We start from the raw sequence: 16,466 nt of genomic DNA on the forward strand, positions 1-16,466 counted from the left end.
GTTCTTATAATAGTGGTCTTATACAATATTCGTCTTTTTGCAGCTGACTAATTTCACTCAGCATAATGCCTTCCATGTTCCTCCATGTTATGAAACGTTTCACGGATTCATCATTGTTCTTTATCGATGCATAATATTCCATTGTGTGAATATACCATAACTTACCCATTCTTCCGTTGATGGGCACCTTGGTTGCTTCCGTCTTTTTGCTATTGTAAACAGTGCTGCAGTAAACATGGGTGTGCATGTTTTGTGTAAAAGCTCTTATTTCTCTAGGATATATTCCAAAGAGTGGTATTGCAGGACTGTATGATAGTTCTATTTCTAGTTTTTTAAGGAGTGCCAAATCCATTTCCAAAGTGGTTGTACCATTTTACATTCCCACCAGCAGTCAGGGTCATCAAATTTTGAACTAAAATTATTTATGATGTAGGCAAGGAAGCTCAGATTCTGAAATAAATGTTTGTTTATGAGGCATTTTTCTTTTCTAGAGACCTGGTTTATTTCCCCAAATTTAAAGCCACTTAGCAATTCTAAAGATTGATTCTGGCTTAACTACATCATTTTGAATATATTGTGATTTAGTAAAATTATGTAAGTGCCCAAGGCAGAGGAGAGCTGCTTTAGGGATTCATGTTTACCACTAGGGAGAGGAGAGCGTAAGAGTAGGGGAAACTACCAAAACATCCACATGAATAGATAAGTAAGAACAAAACCAGCCAGCATGATATCCCGCAGTGGGAAGAATCAGAAAAGAGTGGTGTCTTAGTTATGTAGTGCCACTGTAACAGAAATACCACAAGCGGATGGCTTTAACACAACAGAAATTTATTTTCTCACAGTTTAAGAGGCTAGAAGTTCAAATTCAGAGCACCAGCTCTAGGGGAAGGCTTTCTTTCTCTGTCAGCTCTGGGGGAAGGTCCTTGTTTCCTTTTAACACCTGTGCCTCCATGTGCCTTGGCATCAATCTTCCCCTGGGTCTCCAAGGTTTTCAGCACAGGCAGTAAGGGTCCAAAGAACGTACTCCACTCCCAGCTCTTCTTCCTTGGTGGTAGGGAAGTCCTTCTCTTCTCTGCTCCTTCTCTCTTCTTTTATCTCTTGTAAGGTAAGTGGTGTGACTCAAACAAGGGTGTGATTTGAGTAAGTGTGTGACTGAAGATATACCGCACACTGATCCTGCCTCATTAAGATATAGAGGTTAAAATTTACAACACACCACAAAATGGAGGATAATTACATCAGATCACAAAATGAAGGACAGCCGCACAATACTGGGAATCATGGCCTACCCAAGTTGACATATATTTTGTGGGGGACACAGTTCAGTCCATGACAAGAATTATAGTAATGCTGGGGAAATGTCAAGGTTAATATTTATTGCAAGCACTGCTTCTTTAGGTGTTTCAAGGTGTACTTCCCTTAAAAGCCTCTGAAGTTTCGATAAGACAGTTTTAAAAATGAATAAACTTAAAGACCTGAATATAAAATCTAAAACGATAAAAATCATGGAAGAAAAAATAGGGACAACATTAGGAGCCCTAATACATGGCATAAACAGTATAGAAAACATTATAAAGAATGTAGAAGAAAAACTAGGTAACTGGGAGCTCCTAAAAATCATCCAAAGACTTTACCAAAAGAGTAGAAAGATTACCTACAGACTAGGAAAAAGTTTTTACCTATGACATTTCTGATCAGTGCCTGATCTCTAAAATCTACATGATACTGCAAAAACTCAACTGCAAAAAGACAAATAAGCCAATTAAAAAATGGGCAAAAGATATGAATAGACACTTCCCTAAAGAAGACATTCAGGTAGCTAACGGATATATGAGGAAATGTTCGCGATCATTAGCCATTAGAGAAATGCAGATCAAAACTACAATGAGATTTCATCTCACTCCAACAAGGCTAGCATTAATCCAAAAAAGACAAAATAATAAATGTTGGAGAGGCTGTGGAGAGATTGGAACCCTTATACACTGCTGGTGGGAATGTAAAATGGTACAACCACTTTGGAAATCGATTTGGCGCTTCCTTAAAAAGCTAGAAATAGAACTACCTACCATACGATCTAGCAATCTTACTCCTTGGAATATATCCTAGAGAAATAAGAGCCTTTACATGAACAGATATATGCACATCCATGTTTATTGCAGCACTGTTTACAATAGCAAAAAAATGGAAGCAACCAAGGTGCCCATCAACGGATGAATGGATAAGTAAATTATGGTATATTCACACAATGGAATACTATGCATTGATAAAGAACAGTGAGGAATCTGTGAAACATTTCATAACATGGAGGAACCTGGAAGGCATTATGCTGAGTGAAATTAGTTGCAAAAGGACAAATATTGTGTAAGACCACTGTTATAAGAACTTGAGAAATAGTTTAAACTGAGATGGAAACATTCTTTTGTGGTTACGAGAGGAGGGAGGGAGGGTGGAAGAGGGGCCTTCAAGAACTACTTTAGGTGAAGGGAAAGACAGCACACAATACAGGTGAGGTCAGCACAATTGGATTAAACCAAAAGCAAAGAAGTTTCCTGAATAAACTGAATGCTTCTAAGTCCAGCATAGCAGGGGCAGGGGTTTGGGGACCATGGTTTCAGGGGACATCTAAGTCAATTGGCATAATAAAATTTATTAAGAAAACATTCTGCATCCCACTTTGAAGAGTGGCGTCTGGGGTCTTAAATGCTAGCAAGCAGCCATCTAAGATGCATCAATTGGTCTCAACCCACCTGGATCAAAGGAGAATGAAGAACACCAAGGGCACAAGGCAATTATGATCCCAAGAGACAGAAAGGGCCACATGAACCAGAGACTACATCATCCTGAGACCAGAAGAACTAGATGGTGCCCGGCTATAACCGATGACTGCCCTGACGGGAACACGACAGAGAACCCCTGAGGGAGCAGGAGAGCAGTGGGATGCAGACCCCAAATTCTCATAAGACCAGACTTAATGGTCTGACTGAGACTAGAAGGACCCTGGTGGTCATGGCCCCCAGACCGTCTGTTGGCCCGGGACAGGAACCATTCCCGAAGCCAACTCTTCAGACATGGATTGGACTGGACAATGTGTTGGAGAGGGATGCTGGTGAGGAGTGAGCTTCTTGGATCAGGTGGACACTTGAGACTATGTTGGCATCTCCTGCCTGGAGGGGAGATGAGAGGGTGGAGGGGGTTAGAAGCTGGCGAAATGGACACGAAAAGAGAGAGTGGAGGGAGAGAGCAGGCTGTCTCATTAGGGCAAGAGTAATGGGGAGTGTGTAGCAAGGTGTATATGGGTTTTTGTGTGAGAGACTGACTTGATTTGTAAACTTTCACTTAAAGCACAATAAAAATTATAAAAAAAAAAAAAATGAGTAAACTTAGCCTTTCATATATTTCAGCAAACCACAATATACCGATTGCATTCACTTTCACCTTCAGAGATTCAGACTGTTGTTGAAGCTGACAACTGTAGACCACCAAGGAAGTAATTCCCACCAAGGGAAAAAGAAGGCACTTTCCAGTGGTTTTACGTGTGGCCTTTCTAGCCATGGTCCTGTCACTCCCACCCAGGTGATTATGTGGTAGGGTAATTGTGGCCTACCAAGGGGATGGGCCAGTTTTGCCTTAAAAGAGAGCCAATTCCAGAGCAAAGAGGAAAGCCCACTACCGCCAGAGAAGGAGAGACCTGCAGCGGAGACCCCCAGGAGACAGTGCAGTGGGACTTTGGGACTTAGCAGCTTCCACAACCTCGTGACCCATCTCTTTTAAATGGTTTGTGAGTTCTGCGAGACATTGCAGTGCATTAGGGGACACAAGGACAGGAGGGAGAGTACTGAGGGGAGAGGGAGTAGCTGATGTTAGAGATGATAGAGTAGTACAGCTGCCGGGAAATGTTGGACATTTGGGACGTCTTTAACCTCCACCTCACAGGAACCAGCTTTGTGCGGGTCCTTATAAAGATATGATTCATTTATACTTTCTCCTCAAGATTGAGGATAGAAAAACTGAGAGTTAAATGAATAAATAATGCATCTTGTCATCAGTGAGTGGAATACCATGCAGATGTTTTAAAAGAGCAAAGGAAGCTGTTTATGTACCAGCATGGGCCAGTATGGTAGTGGTATGATACATACTGGTCTGTATGGTATATTTTACCTGTAAGATAAATTCTTAAATGAGAAAAGAAAAGCAACAGGTTTAGTGTGTCATCATTTGTGTGGGAGAAAGAAGAAGAGTAAAGATTATAAGTATTTGATTAAACCAAAACCAAAAAGCCAAACCCAGTGCCGTCGAGTCGATGCCAACTCACAGCGACCCTATAGGACAGAGTAGAACTGCCCCATAGAGTTTCCAAGGAGCGCCTGGCGGATTTGAACTGCCGACACTTTGGTTAGCAGCCGTAGCTCTTAACCGCTACGCCACCAGGGTTTCCAGTATTTGATTTCCATAAAATATCTCTGGAAGAAACCAGTGATATTGGTTGTCTCTGGACAGCTAGGTGACTGGGGGATAAGGTTGGGAGGAAGACTTTGACCCTTTTGTACCATCTGAATTTCGAAGCAAGTAAATATGGATTGAATGTTGTTATGGATTGAATTATGTCCCCCAAAAATATTTCTTATAAATCCTAACCTCCGTGCCTGTGGCTATGATCCCATTTGGGAATGGTTTGTCTTTTATGTTAATGAGACAGGATTAGTATAGGGTGTGTCTTAAATCTTTTTTGAGATATAAAAGACATTAAACAAGAGAGCAGAGCAGAGATGGGGAAGTGAAATTCCAAGCCACATGAGATCATTCAGGAGCAGAAGCTCAGAAGAGACAAAGGCCTTCTTCCAGAGCTGGCAGAGAAAGCCTTCTCCTAGAGCCAGCACTCTCAATTGGGACTTCTAACCTTCTAAACTGTGAGAAAATAAATTTCTGTTTGTTAAAGCCACACACTTGTGGTATTTCTGTTAAAACAACACTAGATAACTAAGACAGACCTAATCAAAAAAAAAAAAATTTTTTTTTTTGTTTTGTAATTCAGTGGCATTTTATTTTTACGTCTCCAACTTTTATTTAAAAAAATTTCACACCTATAGAAAAATTACAAGGAAAGTACAGTAATACCTATATACTTGGTACCCACAATCACCAACTGGCATTTTGTCATATGTGCTTAAACTCCCCCCCATACATACACAGTACACATGTACATATGTGCAGACACACTTGCACTTTTTTCTTACCCATTTGAGGGTTAATTGCAGATACATTAAGGCTTTTCACCCTTAAATAATTCAGCTTATCTTTCCTGAGAAAAATGACATTTTCCTTCATAACCACAATATAATTATCACAACAAGGAAATTTATCATTAATATAATACTGTTATTATCTCATATACTTCCAGATTTTACCAGGTGTCTGCAGTAATGTCGTTTGTAGCTATTTTTTTAAATAATTTTTATTGTGCTTTAAGTGAAAGTTTACAAATCAAGTCAGTCTTTCACATAAAAACTTATATACACCTTGCTACATACTCCCAATTACTCTTTCCCCCAATGAGACAGCCGGTTTCCTCCTTCTACTCTCTCTTTTCATGTCCATTTTGCCAGCTTCTAACCCCCTCTACCCTCCCATCTCCCCTCCAGGCAGGAGATGCCAACATAGTCTCAAGTGTCCACCTGATACAAGTAGCTCACTCCTCACCAGCATCCCTCTCCAACCCATTGTCCAGTCCAATCCATGTCTGATGAGTTGGCTTTGGGAATGGTCTCTGTCCTGAGCCAACAGAAGGTTTGGGGGCCATGACCACCGAGGTCCTTCTAGTCTCAGTCAGACCATTAAGTCTGATCTTTTTATGAGAATTTGGGGTCTGCATCCCACTGTTCTCCTGCTCCCTCAGGGGTTCTCTGTTGTGTTCCCTGTCAGGGCAGTCATCAGTTGTGGCCGGGCACAATCTAGTTCTTCTGGTCTCAGGATGATGTAGTTTCTGGTTCATTTGGCCCTTTCTGTCTCTTGGGCTCGTAATTACCTTGTGTCCTTGGTGTTCTTCATTCTCCTTTGATCCAGGTGGGTTGAGACCAATTGATGCATCTTAGATGGCGGCTTGCTCACGTTTAAGACCCTGGACGTCACTCTTCAAAGTGGGATGCAGAATGTTTTCTTAATAGATTTTATTATGCCAATTGATTTAGATGTTCCCTGGAACCATGGTCCCTCCCCAAACCCCTGCCCCTGCTTCGCTGACCTTCAAAGCATTCAGTTTATTCAGGAAACTTCTTTGCTTTTGGTTTAGTCCAATTGTGCTGACCTCCCCTGTATTGAGTGTTGTCCTTCCCTTCACCTAAAGTAGTTCTTATCTACTATCTAATTAGTAAATATCCCTCTCCCACCTCCTCCCTCCCCCCTCTCATAACCACAAAAGAATGTGTTCTCAGTTTAAACTGTTTCTCAAGATCTTATAATCAAAAAAATATTTTATTAAAATTAAGGTAATGAGTATATAAAGGGTGGGAGAGGGAAAAACAAGTATAAATTGGTTCCCAAGTAAGACCCTGCTTTCCTATGAAGGTTTCCTTGTAAGAAGACTTGCCTGGCCCTCTGCAAAGTCTATACTGATGCACTCATCCTCCTCTGCACCTTCTGTTCTAGCTTTCTAGTCAGCCTTTAGCATCCCTTCCTGCTTTCAATTCTTTATTCTAATGGACTCCTCCACCCCACCTCATATCACCCGCTACCATACATGCACAAATCTGGACCAGTCTGTCTCTTTAATCCCTTAAAATTCAGATCTAAAATGTACCTCCTACCAAATACCACTATTCCACTGTAACCCACATGTGTGTGTTAATATACTGGTATTTCTCCAATGTCTTTCTCCATCTCAATGGTGTATATGTAGTCTCCCCACTAAACTGTAATCACTCTCTGGCTGTCAGCTCAAATCACTGGCTACCTAATGGTGCTGGTAGAAATGCTTGCCCTTTGTGGACAAGATGTTAATGAGGAATTGTAATGAAGCCAGATATACTGGACGGTGGCAATAAATCTTCCTGATAAATGAGTTTATGCCAGATTATTAAGCATGTAAACACAGTCCCATTGAAGCCATCATTGGTGAAGGTGTCCTGAGGTTCATAAAACCTAACCACAGCAGTGAGCAGAACAAGGAATTGTTGTTGTTTTAAGTATGGGGCCCTGGTGGCGAAGTGGTTAAGCGTTTGGCTGCTAACCAAATGGTCAGCAGTTGGAATCCACCAGCCGCTCTGGAAACCCTGTGGGGCAGTTCTGCTCTGTTCTACACAGTTGCTATGAGTCAGAATCAACTCGACAGCAACAGGGTTTTTTGCCTTTTTTTTTTCTTTTTTTATCATAAGTATATTGCATTGCTGTTGGCTCCTTAAATTGCTAGTTCTCCTAAGTGCTGTCCTTCCCTCTCGCCCGCCTGCCCCCAGGTCAGGTTGAAGTATGTGTGTTATATTAGCCAAAGTACCTTGGGAGAAGGTACAGAGGAAAGGACAAAATGCTTTTTCAGCGGTAGTTTCCCATTCTCTCTCCCCTGACACCCCCAGCCATCTAGGGATGGGCTTAGGAAACCAAGACACAGTACCACAAGCCTTCTAGGCCTGAAGCAGAAACATCTGCTGTCACTTAACCTGACCAGTCACCAGCCAGCTTTTGATTTACTCCACTGCAGTCCAGCAAAGCAGGAAGAATCACATGGTCACACAGCTAGAGACTGTCAGCCCAACCTGGAGTATCACCTTTCCAGATACCTTTGCATTAGGAAGAGACAGGCAGCTCCTAAATGGGTCAGACTGCGATTAGCTACATCTGTGCATCAGAGGTGGCTGTGGAGAAAAGCTCCCATGCCTCCTCTGTTTCATATGCATTTCAGTGGGTTGCTGTGTAGTACACCTTTTAAGTTGTCCCTGGAATTGTCAGTATGAGTTCCAAGAGAATGCCAATGTCTTTCTATTGTATACAGATCGGTAGTGAAGCTGTGTTGCTGGCTCCGCACAACCCCTAGCTGTTGTATTCAGTTATTCATCCCTGCCTGGTAGCACCTAGGATTGCTTGATTTGGCTTTTCTATGTGCTGTTCCCTTTTTAGGGTGACAGATTCATGGGGACACTGGTATTGTCCACGTAAGGAATCAAACAGACCCAATGTATATAAGGAAAAAGCATTGGGCCAGAAGTCAGGGGACTCAGCTCTGTTACCATCTAGCTTTGTGACCCTTGGCAAATTATTTAACTTCTCTGAATCTCACCTTTCCTCTTTGGTCTCTTCCAGTTCTAAGATTCTCTGATTCCAAGTGGACATTTGGGCTCTTATCACTCCAGAATTCACCTTTCTCCTGTTCACTAATGTGTTCGATGAGTAGTTTCATGTAATGTAGCTTCTGATATAATAGTCATACAAACTCACAATGTTTCTTTCTACTGTTGAATTGTCCAGTCATGGGCCATGCCAGAGACAAATTGGGAACCTGGCACAACTCAGATCCTGCCTGGACTTCTCAAAAAGCCAGATGGCACCGGAGTTTTGAGTGCCAACTGAGTCTGCTTCTCCAAAACCTGCCCCATCCCAACAAGCAGAGATCACCCAATCCCATATCCATCTGTCGTTCAGGCAGCTCAGCCAGGTTTGTACTAAAGGAATCCATGGGCTTTGGAGACCTAGGCCTCATCCAGGGCACCCTCTTGTCCCCATGTAGGAGCTGGAATTCCAGCCATTGATCTATTAGCCTTGTCACATAGGGGAGGCCACAATTTCAGTGCCAACCACTGGTCTGCATGGGTAAGCTTAGATCTGAGGAGGGGAGTTGTTCTGCTCGCCGTGATTTAATTAAGACTTTCAGATTCAGAGATGTTGGAAGCAAATATGAATGAGCCGCTCTCAGGACCAGCTGTCAAGTGCTTGGCGTGTACCTAAAAACTGCTGTCGTCCCACGTGCCCCAAGTGGACAGCTCCCTAGCTAGTTAAATGTTAGTTTTCTTCATCGCTCTGATTCACACTCCAGGGGCCTGAGGATCGTGGACTGTAAAACTACACCCCAGCTAGGCTGTTGGCTGGCTAGTAATATCCCAGCGATATTTGAGTTACGATGACTTTGTAGCCCTGGTTTTTCATTCTATCGTATGAATGACATCAAAGCCCTCTTGATGTGAGATGGAACATGATCTATAACCCATTCAGTGAAGAGCTGGCATTTATAATGAGGCATTCCTGCTGGTGGGCTCCAGAGGTCCCCATTTATAACCACTTAATACTACTTTGTCGGGCTTCTTGCTAAAAATTGTCAAGCTCTCCCTGACATCCTTGAAAATCGTTTAGTTAATAGTTACGCTAGAAGAAAGGGCCTCTATCTTCATGAACACTTGGAATAGCAAGGGGAATTGGCAATAGGCTTTCTGCCCTGAGAGAATGGAAGACTAGGAAAGAGAAAATGAGCCTAGTTGTCTGTTATGGCCATTGGAAGTGGGCGATTGATGTGAAACACAGGTTAATAAAAAGTGTTCATATTTATCTAATTCACTAGGAATGAGTGTCCTGATCCTTTTCTCAGGACACAGTCTGAAGCTGCAAAAGGTAATCCAGTACGCAGTCACAGTTTTAGAGCGTCCAGTTCCTCCTGATCTGATTACTAAGCAGCCCTCTGAGGTGAAGTAGGTTCCTCAGTCAGTTTTCCTACTGAGAAGTGTAATGACCAGCTGTCACCATTTTATTTCTCTTAACGGGTATTATTCCCCAGGGCTTCAAACCAGTTCCTTCTGATTCAAAGCCCTGTTGAGAATTTGCATTTTTAACAAGTTCCCTGCTGAGAATTTCCATTTCCACCCCAGATATACTACACTGAATCAAAACCTACATTTTAACAGGATCCCCAGGTGATTCTTATGTATAACTTCCTGGGAACTTGTTAGAAATGCAAGTTCTCAGCAGGGGTTCCAACCTGTTCAAAGCCCTGCTGTTCTCCTGGTGAATTGGCCTTTTGATTTCTGTTTCTTCTCTGGGTAGTTCATTCAGTTATCAGGAATTAGCCCTTCCTGGATGTTGTGGATTGAACTGTGTCCCCCAAAAATGTATGTCAGCTTGGCTAGGCCATAATTCCCAGTATTGTGTCGTTGTCCTCCATTTTGTCATCTTATGTGATTTTCCTGTGTGTTGTAAATTCTACCACTATGATGTTAATGAGGCGAGATTCAGTGTACAAGATTAGGTTGTATCTTGAATCAGTCTCTTTTGAGACATAAAAGAAGCAAGCAGAGAAACAGGGGGACCTCCTACCACCAGGAATGAAGAACCAGAAGCAGAGTGTATCCTTTGGGCCTGGAGTCCCTGCCCTGAGAAGTTCCTAGATCAGAGAAAGATTGATGACAAGGACCTTCCCCCAGAAGCAACAGAAAGAAAAAGCCTTTCCACGGAGCTGGAACCCTGAATTCAAATTTCTAGCCTCCTAGACTGTGAGAGAATAAATTTGTTGAAGCCATCCACTTGTGGTATTTCAGTTATAACAGTACTAGATAACTAAGACAGTGGACCAGCTGAAAAAATCAAGTATCTAGACCTGCAAACCTAAGCTCTAAATCCTAGAACTAAATCAAGACTACAGTCTCATAAATCCCCCAGCGCCCCCTTCAGTGGCTAACCCTATCACGTGAACATCTACGACAGTGATACCTTCTGCTTAAGTCTTTTAGTTCCAGGGAATGTTGACTATGCCTTCAGCCTGACTTACAAGCTGGGAGGAAGGATGATAATTCACGGTAAGCCAAAGCTGCAGGAAGAAGAAACCAACCCTTCCCGCCCTCCTGAGCAATGTAGTCCCCCTCAAGCTGGCAGCTTTGAACACTGAGCCATAGCCCAGCTTGCAGCCAAGTTATCTTGCTCTCTGCTACACAAGATCCTTGATCTATTTCTGTCTACCTTCTCTCCACCCTCACTCTCAGATGTAAACTGTCCCTGGCACTACTAGCTACCTCAGGAGTTACCTTGTGGCATCTCCTCATCTGAATATGAGAAGATTAAATCTGAAGAGATAAAGTGACCCCATCAGGGTTACACAGCAAGGCAGTGCTGTAACCAGGACTAAAGCTCCAATCTTGTGACTCTGAACACAGTTTTTCTGCTGTACTGCCTTGTGCCCTCTCATTGCTCTGGTACTTGTATCTGCTGACTTCAGGGGATGCTGTGGTGAATGTTGGGAGGTGACAGAGGTAAAGTGGAAAGTCAAATGCAGAAAAAAATTGACACAGGAAAGTCTGGTAACAAGAAACAAAGTCATAGGAATGAAATAAAGAAGTCACACTGACTAGTTTTTTTTTAAGTTCCCGTTGCTTCAAGGTGAATTTCATTTGATGTTTATGGAGAATATTTCATTGCTAGTTGATTCATAGATAGAAACCAATCTTTGTCTTTCCTCTGAACTTTAGCTGGCTTACAGATGTGTATAAACAATAATCATAATTTATGGGTATAGGTAGACCAAGTTTGACAATAGATGGGAAGGAAGGCAGTGGAAATTGCCTAGTCCTTCCTGACTTATCTTTCACAAGAATCCAATTCTCACAGTATTGCTGGTGTTTAACAGTCAATGTCAGAGAAAAGACAAATGGCAAGAGAACAGATTTTCTGCTGAAGTCTGGGAAGAAAAAGCTGCATAATAACCTAGCGAGATGGGGTCACCGCTTATCCCTAAGACCACAGTCAGAAGAAGACAAAGTGGCTGTTGCAAAACCAGTAGAGAGGAGGGATGAAGTAGGGCCAGGGGCTCATCCATGGAGGTGTGTCATGGATTGAATTATGTCCCCCCAAAAAATGTGTGTATCAGTTTGGTTAGGCTATGATTCCCAGTCTTCTGTGGTGGTCCTCCATTTCCTGATTGTAGTTTTATGTTGAGAGGATTAGGGTGCGATTGTAATACCACCCTTACTCAGGTCACCTCCCTGATCCAATGTGGAGGAAGTTTCCCTGGGGTGTGACCTGTACTACCTTTTATCTCTCAAGCAATAAAAGGAAAGGGAAACAAGCAGAGAGTTGGGGACCGCTTACCACCAAGAAAGCAGCTCCAGGAGCAGAGTGCATCCTTTGGACACGGGGTCCCTGCACCTGAGAAGCTCCTCCACCAGGGGAAGAGTGAGGACAAGGACCTCCTCCAGAGCCAACAGAGAAAGCCTTCCACTGTAGTCAACACCCTGAATTTGGACCTGTAACCTACTAGACTGTGAGAAAATTAATTTCTCTTTGTTAAAGCCATCCACTTGTGGTATTTTTGTTATGGCAGCACTGGATGACTAAGACAGAGGTGCTTCCCTTGCCTTGTTAGTTGATACTGAGTGGCCTCTGACCTGTGGGGACCTCATGTATAACAGAATGGCCAGGTCCTGCGCCATCTTCACGATCACCGGTATGCTCAAGTCCATTGTTGTGGCCACTGTGTGAGCACCTTCCAGCCTAGGAGGCTCATCTTCCAGCCCTGTCTTGGATAGTGTTCTGCTGTGATCCATAGGGCTTTCACTGGCTAATTTTCAGAAGTATATCACCAGGCCTTCCTGCCTAGTCTGTCTTAGGAAGCTCCACTGAAGCCTCTCTACCATGGATTACCCTGCTGGTATTTGAAATACCGGTGCTATAGCTTCTGGCATCATAGCAACACATAAGCCACCACAGTATGACAAACCGACAGGTGGTAGTCCTGAATATACATCCATTCCTTGCTTATCAAATATCTGGTTATCCAACATTTTGCATTTACAATAGTAGTAAAAAAAATCTACTGTCCAACTATTTTGCACATTAACAACATACGTCTGGCAGTAACAAATGCCCAAGTGCTCTCTTTTGGCCGTGTGTCCTGCTGTGTGTAACCCTCTGGCAACTATAGGTTTAATCTTACTTTCCATGGTATCCCTGACTCATTTCTTCCACATCACCCCTCATTTGCCATCCTACACTCACATTTCCCATTGGCCAAGGCATCGCCACTGGTGCAAGCAGTCATTGGCTGAATTGCTGTCTGTATCTGACAGCTCAAGTTTGCCAGTTCTCTGCCTTCAAGTTGCTGGGAGACAGAATTTTGCCCACTAACAGATGGCTCTCACTATCTATTGGCCACGGTGCCTGGACCTGCTCCCAAGAGTTGGCCCAGGAGATTGGAGCTCCCCCACAGCCGGCAATCATGGCTGTTCCTGTGGCAGCTGCTTTGGCCCAAGTCCTGGTCAGGCATCTGTAGGAGCGGGAGATTGGGGCTGACGTAGAAGGTGGAGGGCGTCGCATGGGAGTGGCTAGGCACTGCCCGGTGTCAGCTGGTTCTGTACAGCTGACAGAAGAGCCCTTGCTTGGAGTGAACTTTGGAAAAGTGGATGCCCATGGGGGGCTTCTGTTAGGCAGAGACCCTCGGAAGTGTAGTGAGGGGTGGTGAGACTGAGGTACCTCTGTTAAGTGGGTATCTGCAAGGACAGATTAGGGCTGGGGTTCAGGACCCTCATTTTAAACCTCGGGAAATCATCTGGGGCTGTGACACTAGGGGTTTCTGCGGTTTTCTAATGTCTTCCCTGGGCTCAGCCCCACCCCAGTACAAACCTGTCACTCAGAGTCTCTGTGGCAAAATCAGCCCAGAAATTGGTGAGGAGGGGGTGGTTAGGGGAGGACGTAGTGAGAGAGAGAATAAAAGGAAGGTAGAGTCCTTGGGAATATGCCAGTGGAAGGGACAAGGGCTCCAGACAGCCTTTTAAAACTGCAGTGGTTGTCATCAGGATATACCTCTTGGATGGCACTTGGAACTTTATTTACATGGCTGGGGCTCGAGACAAGAGTAACGCTGGCTGTGATGGGTAAGGTCATGTGTCAGCTTGGCTGGGCCATGATTCTCAGTGTTTTGGTAGTTATGTAATGATGACATTTGACACTAATGAAATGATGTAGTCATCCTCCATTTTTGCATAATTCCAGTTTTTGCATAACAACCTGGTTTTTGGGTCCTATCCATGTCGTCAGTAAGTGAGGAGTGGGTTGTTAACATCTCTTATGATTTATCCCTCTGGGGACTGTTGCCAGCCCTGTAACTTGCATACTGGGTCGGGAGAAGTTGACGGCCAGAAGTGCTTACCTGTCGATCAGTAATTGAATGATGAAGCCGTAGTGTACATACACTACCGACAAGCCTCTTAGTTCCATCTCCCTTTCCTCTTGCTGCCTTTGTCCTTGATGCTTTGTTATCATGGTCTTTCCAGTGAGTGGGAAATGCCAAGAAGGAAACACGGTAGTGTCAAACATTCTGAATTTACAGTATTATACCTCTGAAAGTGTTGCCGCATGAGAATGGAGCCTGAGGTGAAAAGGAAGAGGGGTTATGGGTAAAAACTAAATTCTCATTTTCTAAATATGACTTAAATACAGTTGAAAACTTTGATTATAATTGAACAGTTTCTCCCCTCATCCAGAGAAAGGAAAATGAAAATGCCTCTGCTATACTAACCCACCTTCTTTCTTCTTTCAGTGACCATGCAGCAGGTAGCCAGGACAGTGGCTAAGGTAGAGCTCTCGGACCACGTGTGTGATGTGGTGTTCGCACTCTTTGACTGTGATGGTGAGTGGGGGCCCTCTGGAGTCAGCAGGGAAAAGGGAGCAGTATCTCAGCCCTCAGCCTCAGGACATTGAGAAATACAACCCCTGGGCCTGGCTTGGGTTTTCCATTTCTTCTTGTTATTCCAGTTTGCCTGCAGGTCTGAATTAGTCTATGGCCATAAGCATCTTAAAAATAGAAACAGAAATGTTAGACCAAGCTTGCTGCTAGTAGACGAGGCACGCTCAAATATTTGAGCGTGTCTAGGCAGAAGCTGGTACCGACCTGTCCACCTCCCAGGGCACATTTCATTCATAGTCCATCTGTTTAGCATTCCACCTCCACACAACGCTCTTTGTGTCTGAGGCCTGCTCAGTAGCTTAGCCCGTTGAACAGATCCTGGCTTTGCTCTGGCATAATTATTTCTCAGCTGTGTTGGTTGATACAATAATACTGACACTAATATTAAAACACAGGCTCCCTTTTTTTTCAGTGCTTACTTAGCCAGGTGCTATGCTAAGCTGCTTATTTAATCCTCTGACGGAGGTGTTATTATTAACTGTGTTTTTCAGATGAGGAAGCTGAGACTCAGAGAGGTTAAGTAATTTTTTCAGGAACACAAAGGCCAGCATTTGAACCAAAGCTGTGCTGCCGCCCCCTATACTGTATTACTGCATTGCTTGCCTCACTGCCAGGATTCATTGTTCGTCCTCCAGGAAGCTAGGCTAATGGAATTTAAAGAAGTGCCTCAAAAGCTCCAACCTAAAACGTTCCCTTTTGGTTTCAGCATCATGAATCACCCTGGCCTTTTCATTCCTTAACTTGGTTCAAATTTTTGTGTTAATACATATTACACTCTGTCTCTGTATATAACTTTCCTACTAAATTGTGAGCTTTCGAGGGTAATTACAAGTCTTGTTCACCACTGGACTTCCCATAGAACCTCCAGGAGTACTTTGCACATTTAATGAAGGTGTTTGTTAATGCTTAGTTATTTAAATCTCCATCCTGCACCCACAAACCAAGGCCTGACTCAAAGGAAGCCCCAGGGCTAGGACAAGGAAATGACCTCATCCTCAGGTGAGTTATTCTCTAGAGCTGCCATGTCCAGTCGGGTACCATTAGTCACACATGGCTACTTACATTTAAACTAATTAAAATTTAATTAACTCAGTTCCTCTGTCTGTCTAGCCACATTTCAGGTGTTCTGTAGTCACGTGTGGTCGTGGCTGCTGTATGGGACAGCACAGACATAAAACATACCCACCACACAGAGAGCTCTTGGGACGGCACCACTGTGGAGATAAGAACTGTCCCCGGATCTTCTCATTACTCTGATAACTTCTAGGTGATTCGACTTCCCTCTTCAAAAAACTTCTTTTTTTTTTTTTAAATAATTTTTGAAGCTGTACCTCCATTGAGGCACCCCAGAGCTGGTCTATGAAGTGATTATGAGAAGAAAAGCAACCAATCTCTCCATTTCCCTCTTCTCCTAGGAAGTCCTGGGAAAGGATGTCTATGTTTGATTTTCTAGCCACTTAGAAGGAGGCTGTGTTAATATCCACTTGAAACACCGTAGGAAAATCCCTTACCATCTCTAAACCAAACCAAACCCAACCCGTTGCGTCATGTTGATTCCGCCAACTCATAGCAGCCCTACAGGACAGAGTAGAACTTCCCCATAGAGTTTCCAAGGAGTGCCTTTTGGTTAGTGGCCATAGCACTTACCCACTATGCCACCAAGGTTTGCTGCCATCTCTAGGGCGTGTTAATCTAGAGAAAAAGGAAGTATATAAAAAGCCATTGTTGGTTCTACAAGTGCATGATCTGAGGTCAAAATGCCAGAGGACCGAGAATTCCAGTTTTCAAACAGCCTGTTAATCGCAGACTTGTAGTGTTGCACCAC

The 16,466-nt window shown here is 43.5% G+C and overlaps 1 protein-coding gene and 1 long non-coding RNA gene across 2 annotated transcripts in view; one reads left to right on the forward strand and one right to left on the reverse strand.

Annotated features, from left to right (window-relative positions):
- Positions 1-16,466, forward strand: part of MICU1 (mitochondrial calcium uptake 1) — a 272,079-nt gene that overhangs the window by 250,129 nt on the left and 5,484 nt on the right. The window contains exon 11 of the mRNA XM_049854813.1: positions 14,495-14,584. Within this exon, the coding sequence (XP_049710770.1) occupies positions 14,495-14,584 (90 nt within the window). The remainder of the gene's footprint in view (positions 1-14,494; positions 14,585-16,466) is intronic.
- On the reverse strand, positions 4,974-14,562 carry LOC126059238 (uncharacterized). Its single transcript, XR_007513403.1, has 3 exons — positions 14,478-14,562; positions 14,105-14,323; positions 4,974-6,127 (listed from the first exon to the last, which is right to left on the reverse strand). It is a non-coding gene; the product is annotated as an uncharacterized LOC126059238 (long non-coding RNA).

Source organism: Elephas maximus, chromosome 16 (assembly GCF_024166365.1).
Source record: "Elephas maximus indicus isolate mEleMax1 chromosome 16, mEleMax1 primary haplotype, whole genome shotgun sequence".
In the NCBI taxonomy this organism is placed as follows: domain Eukaryota; kingdom Metazoa; phylum Chordata; class Mammalia; order Proboscidea; family Elephantidae; genus Elephas; species Elephas maximus.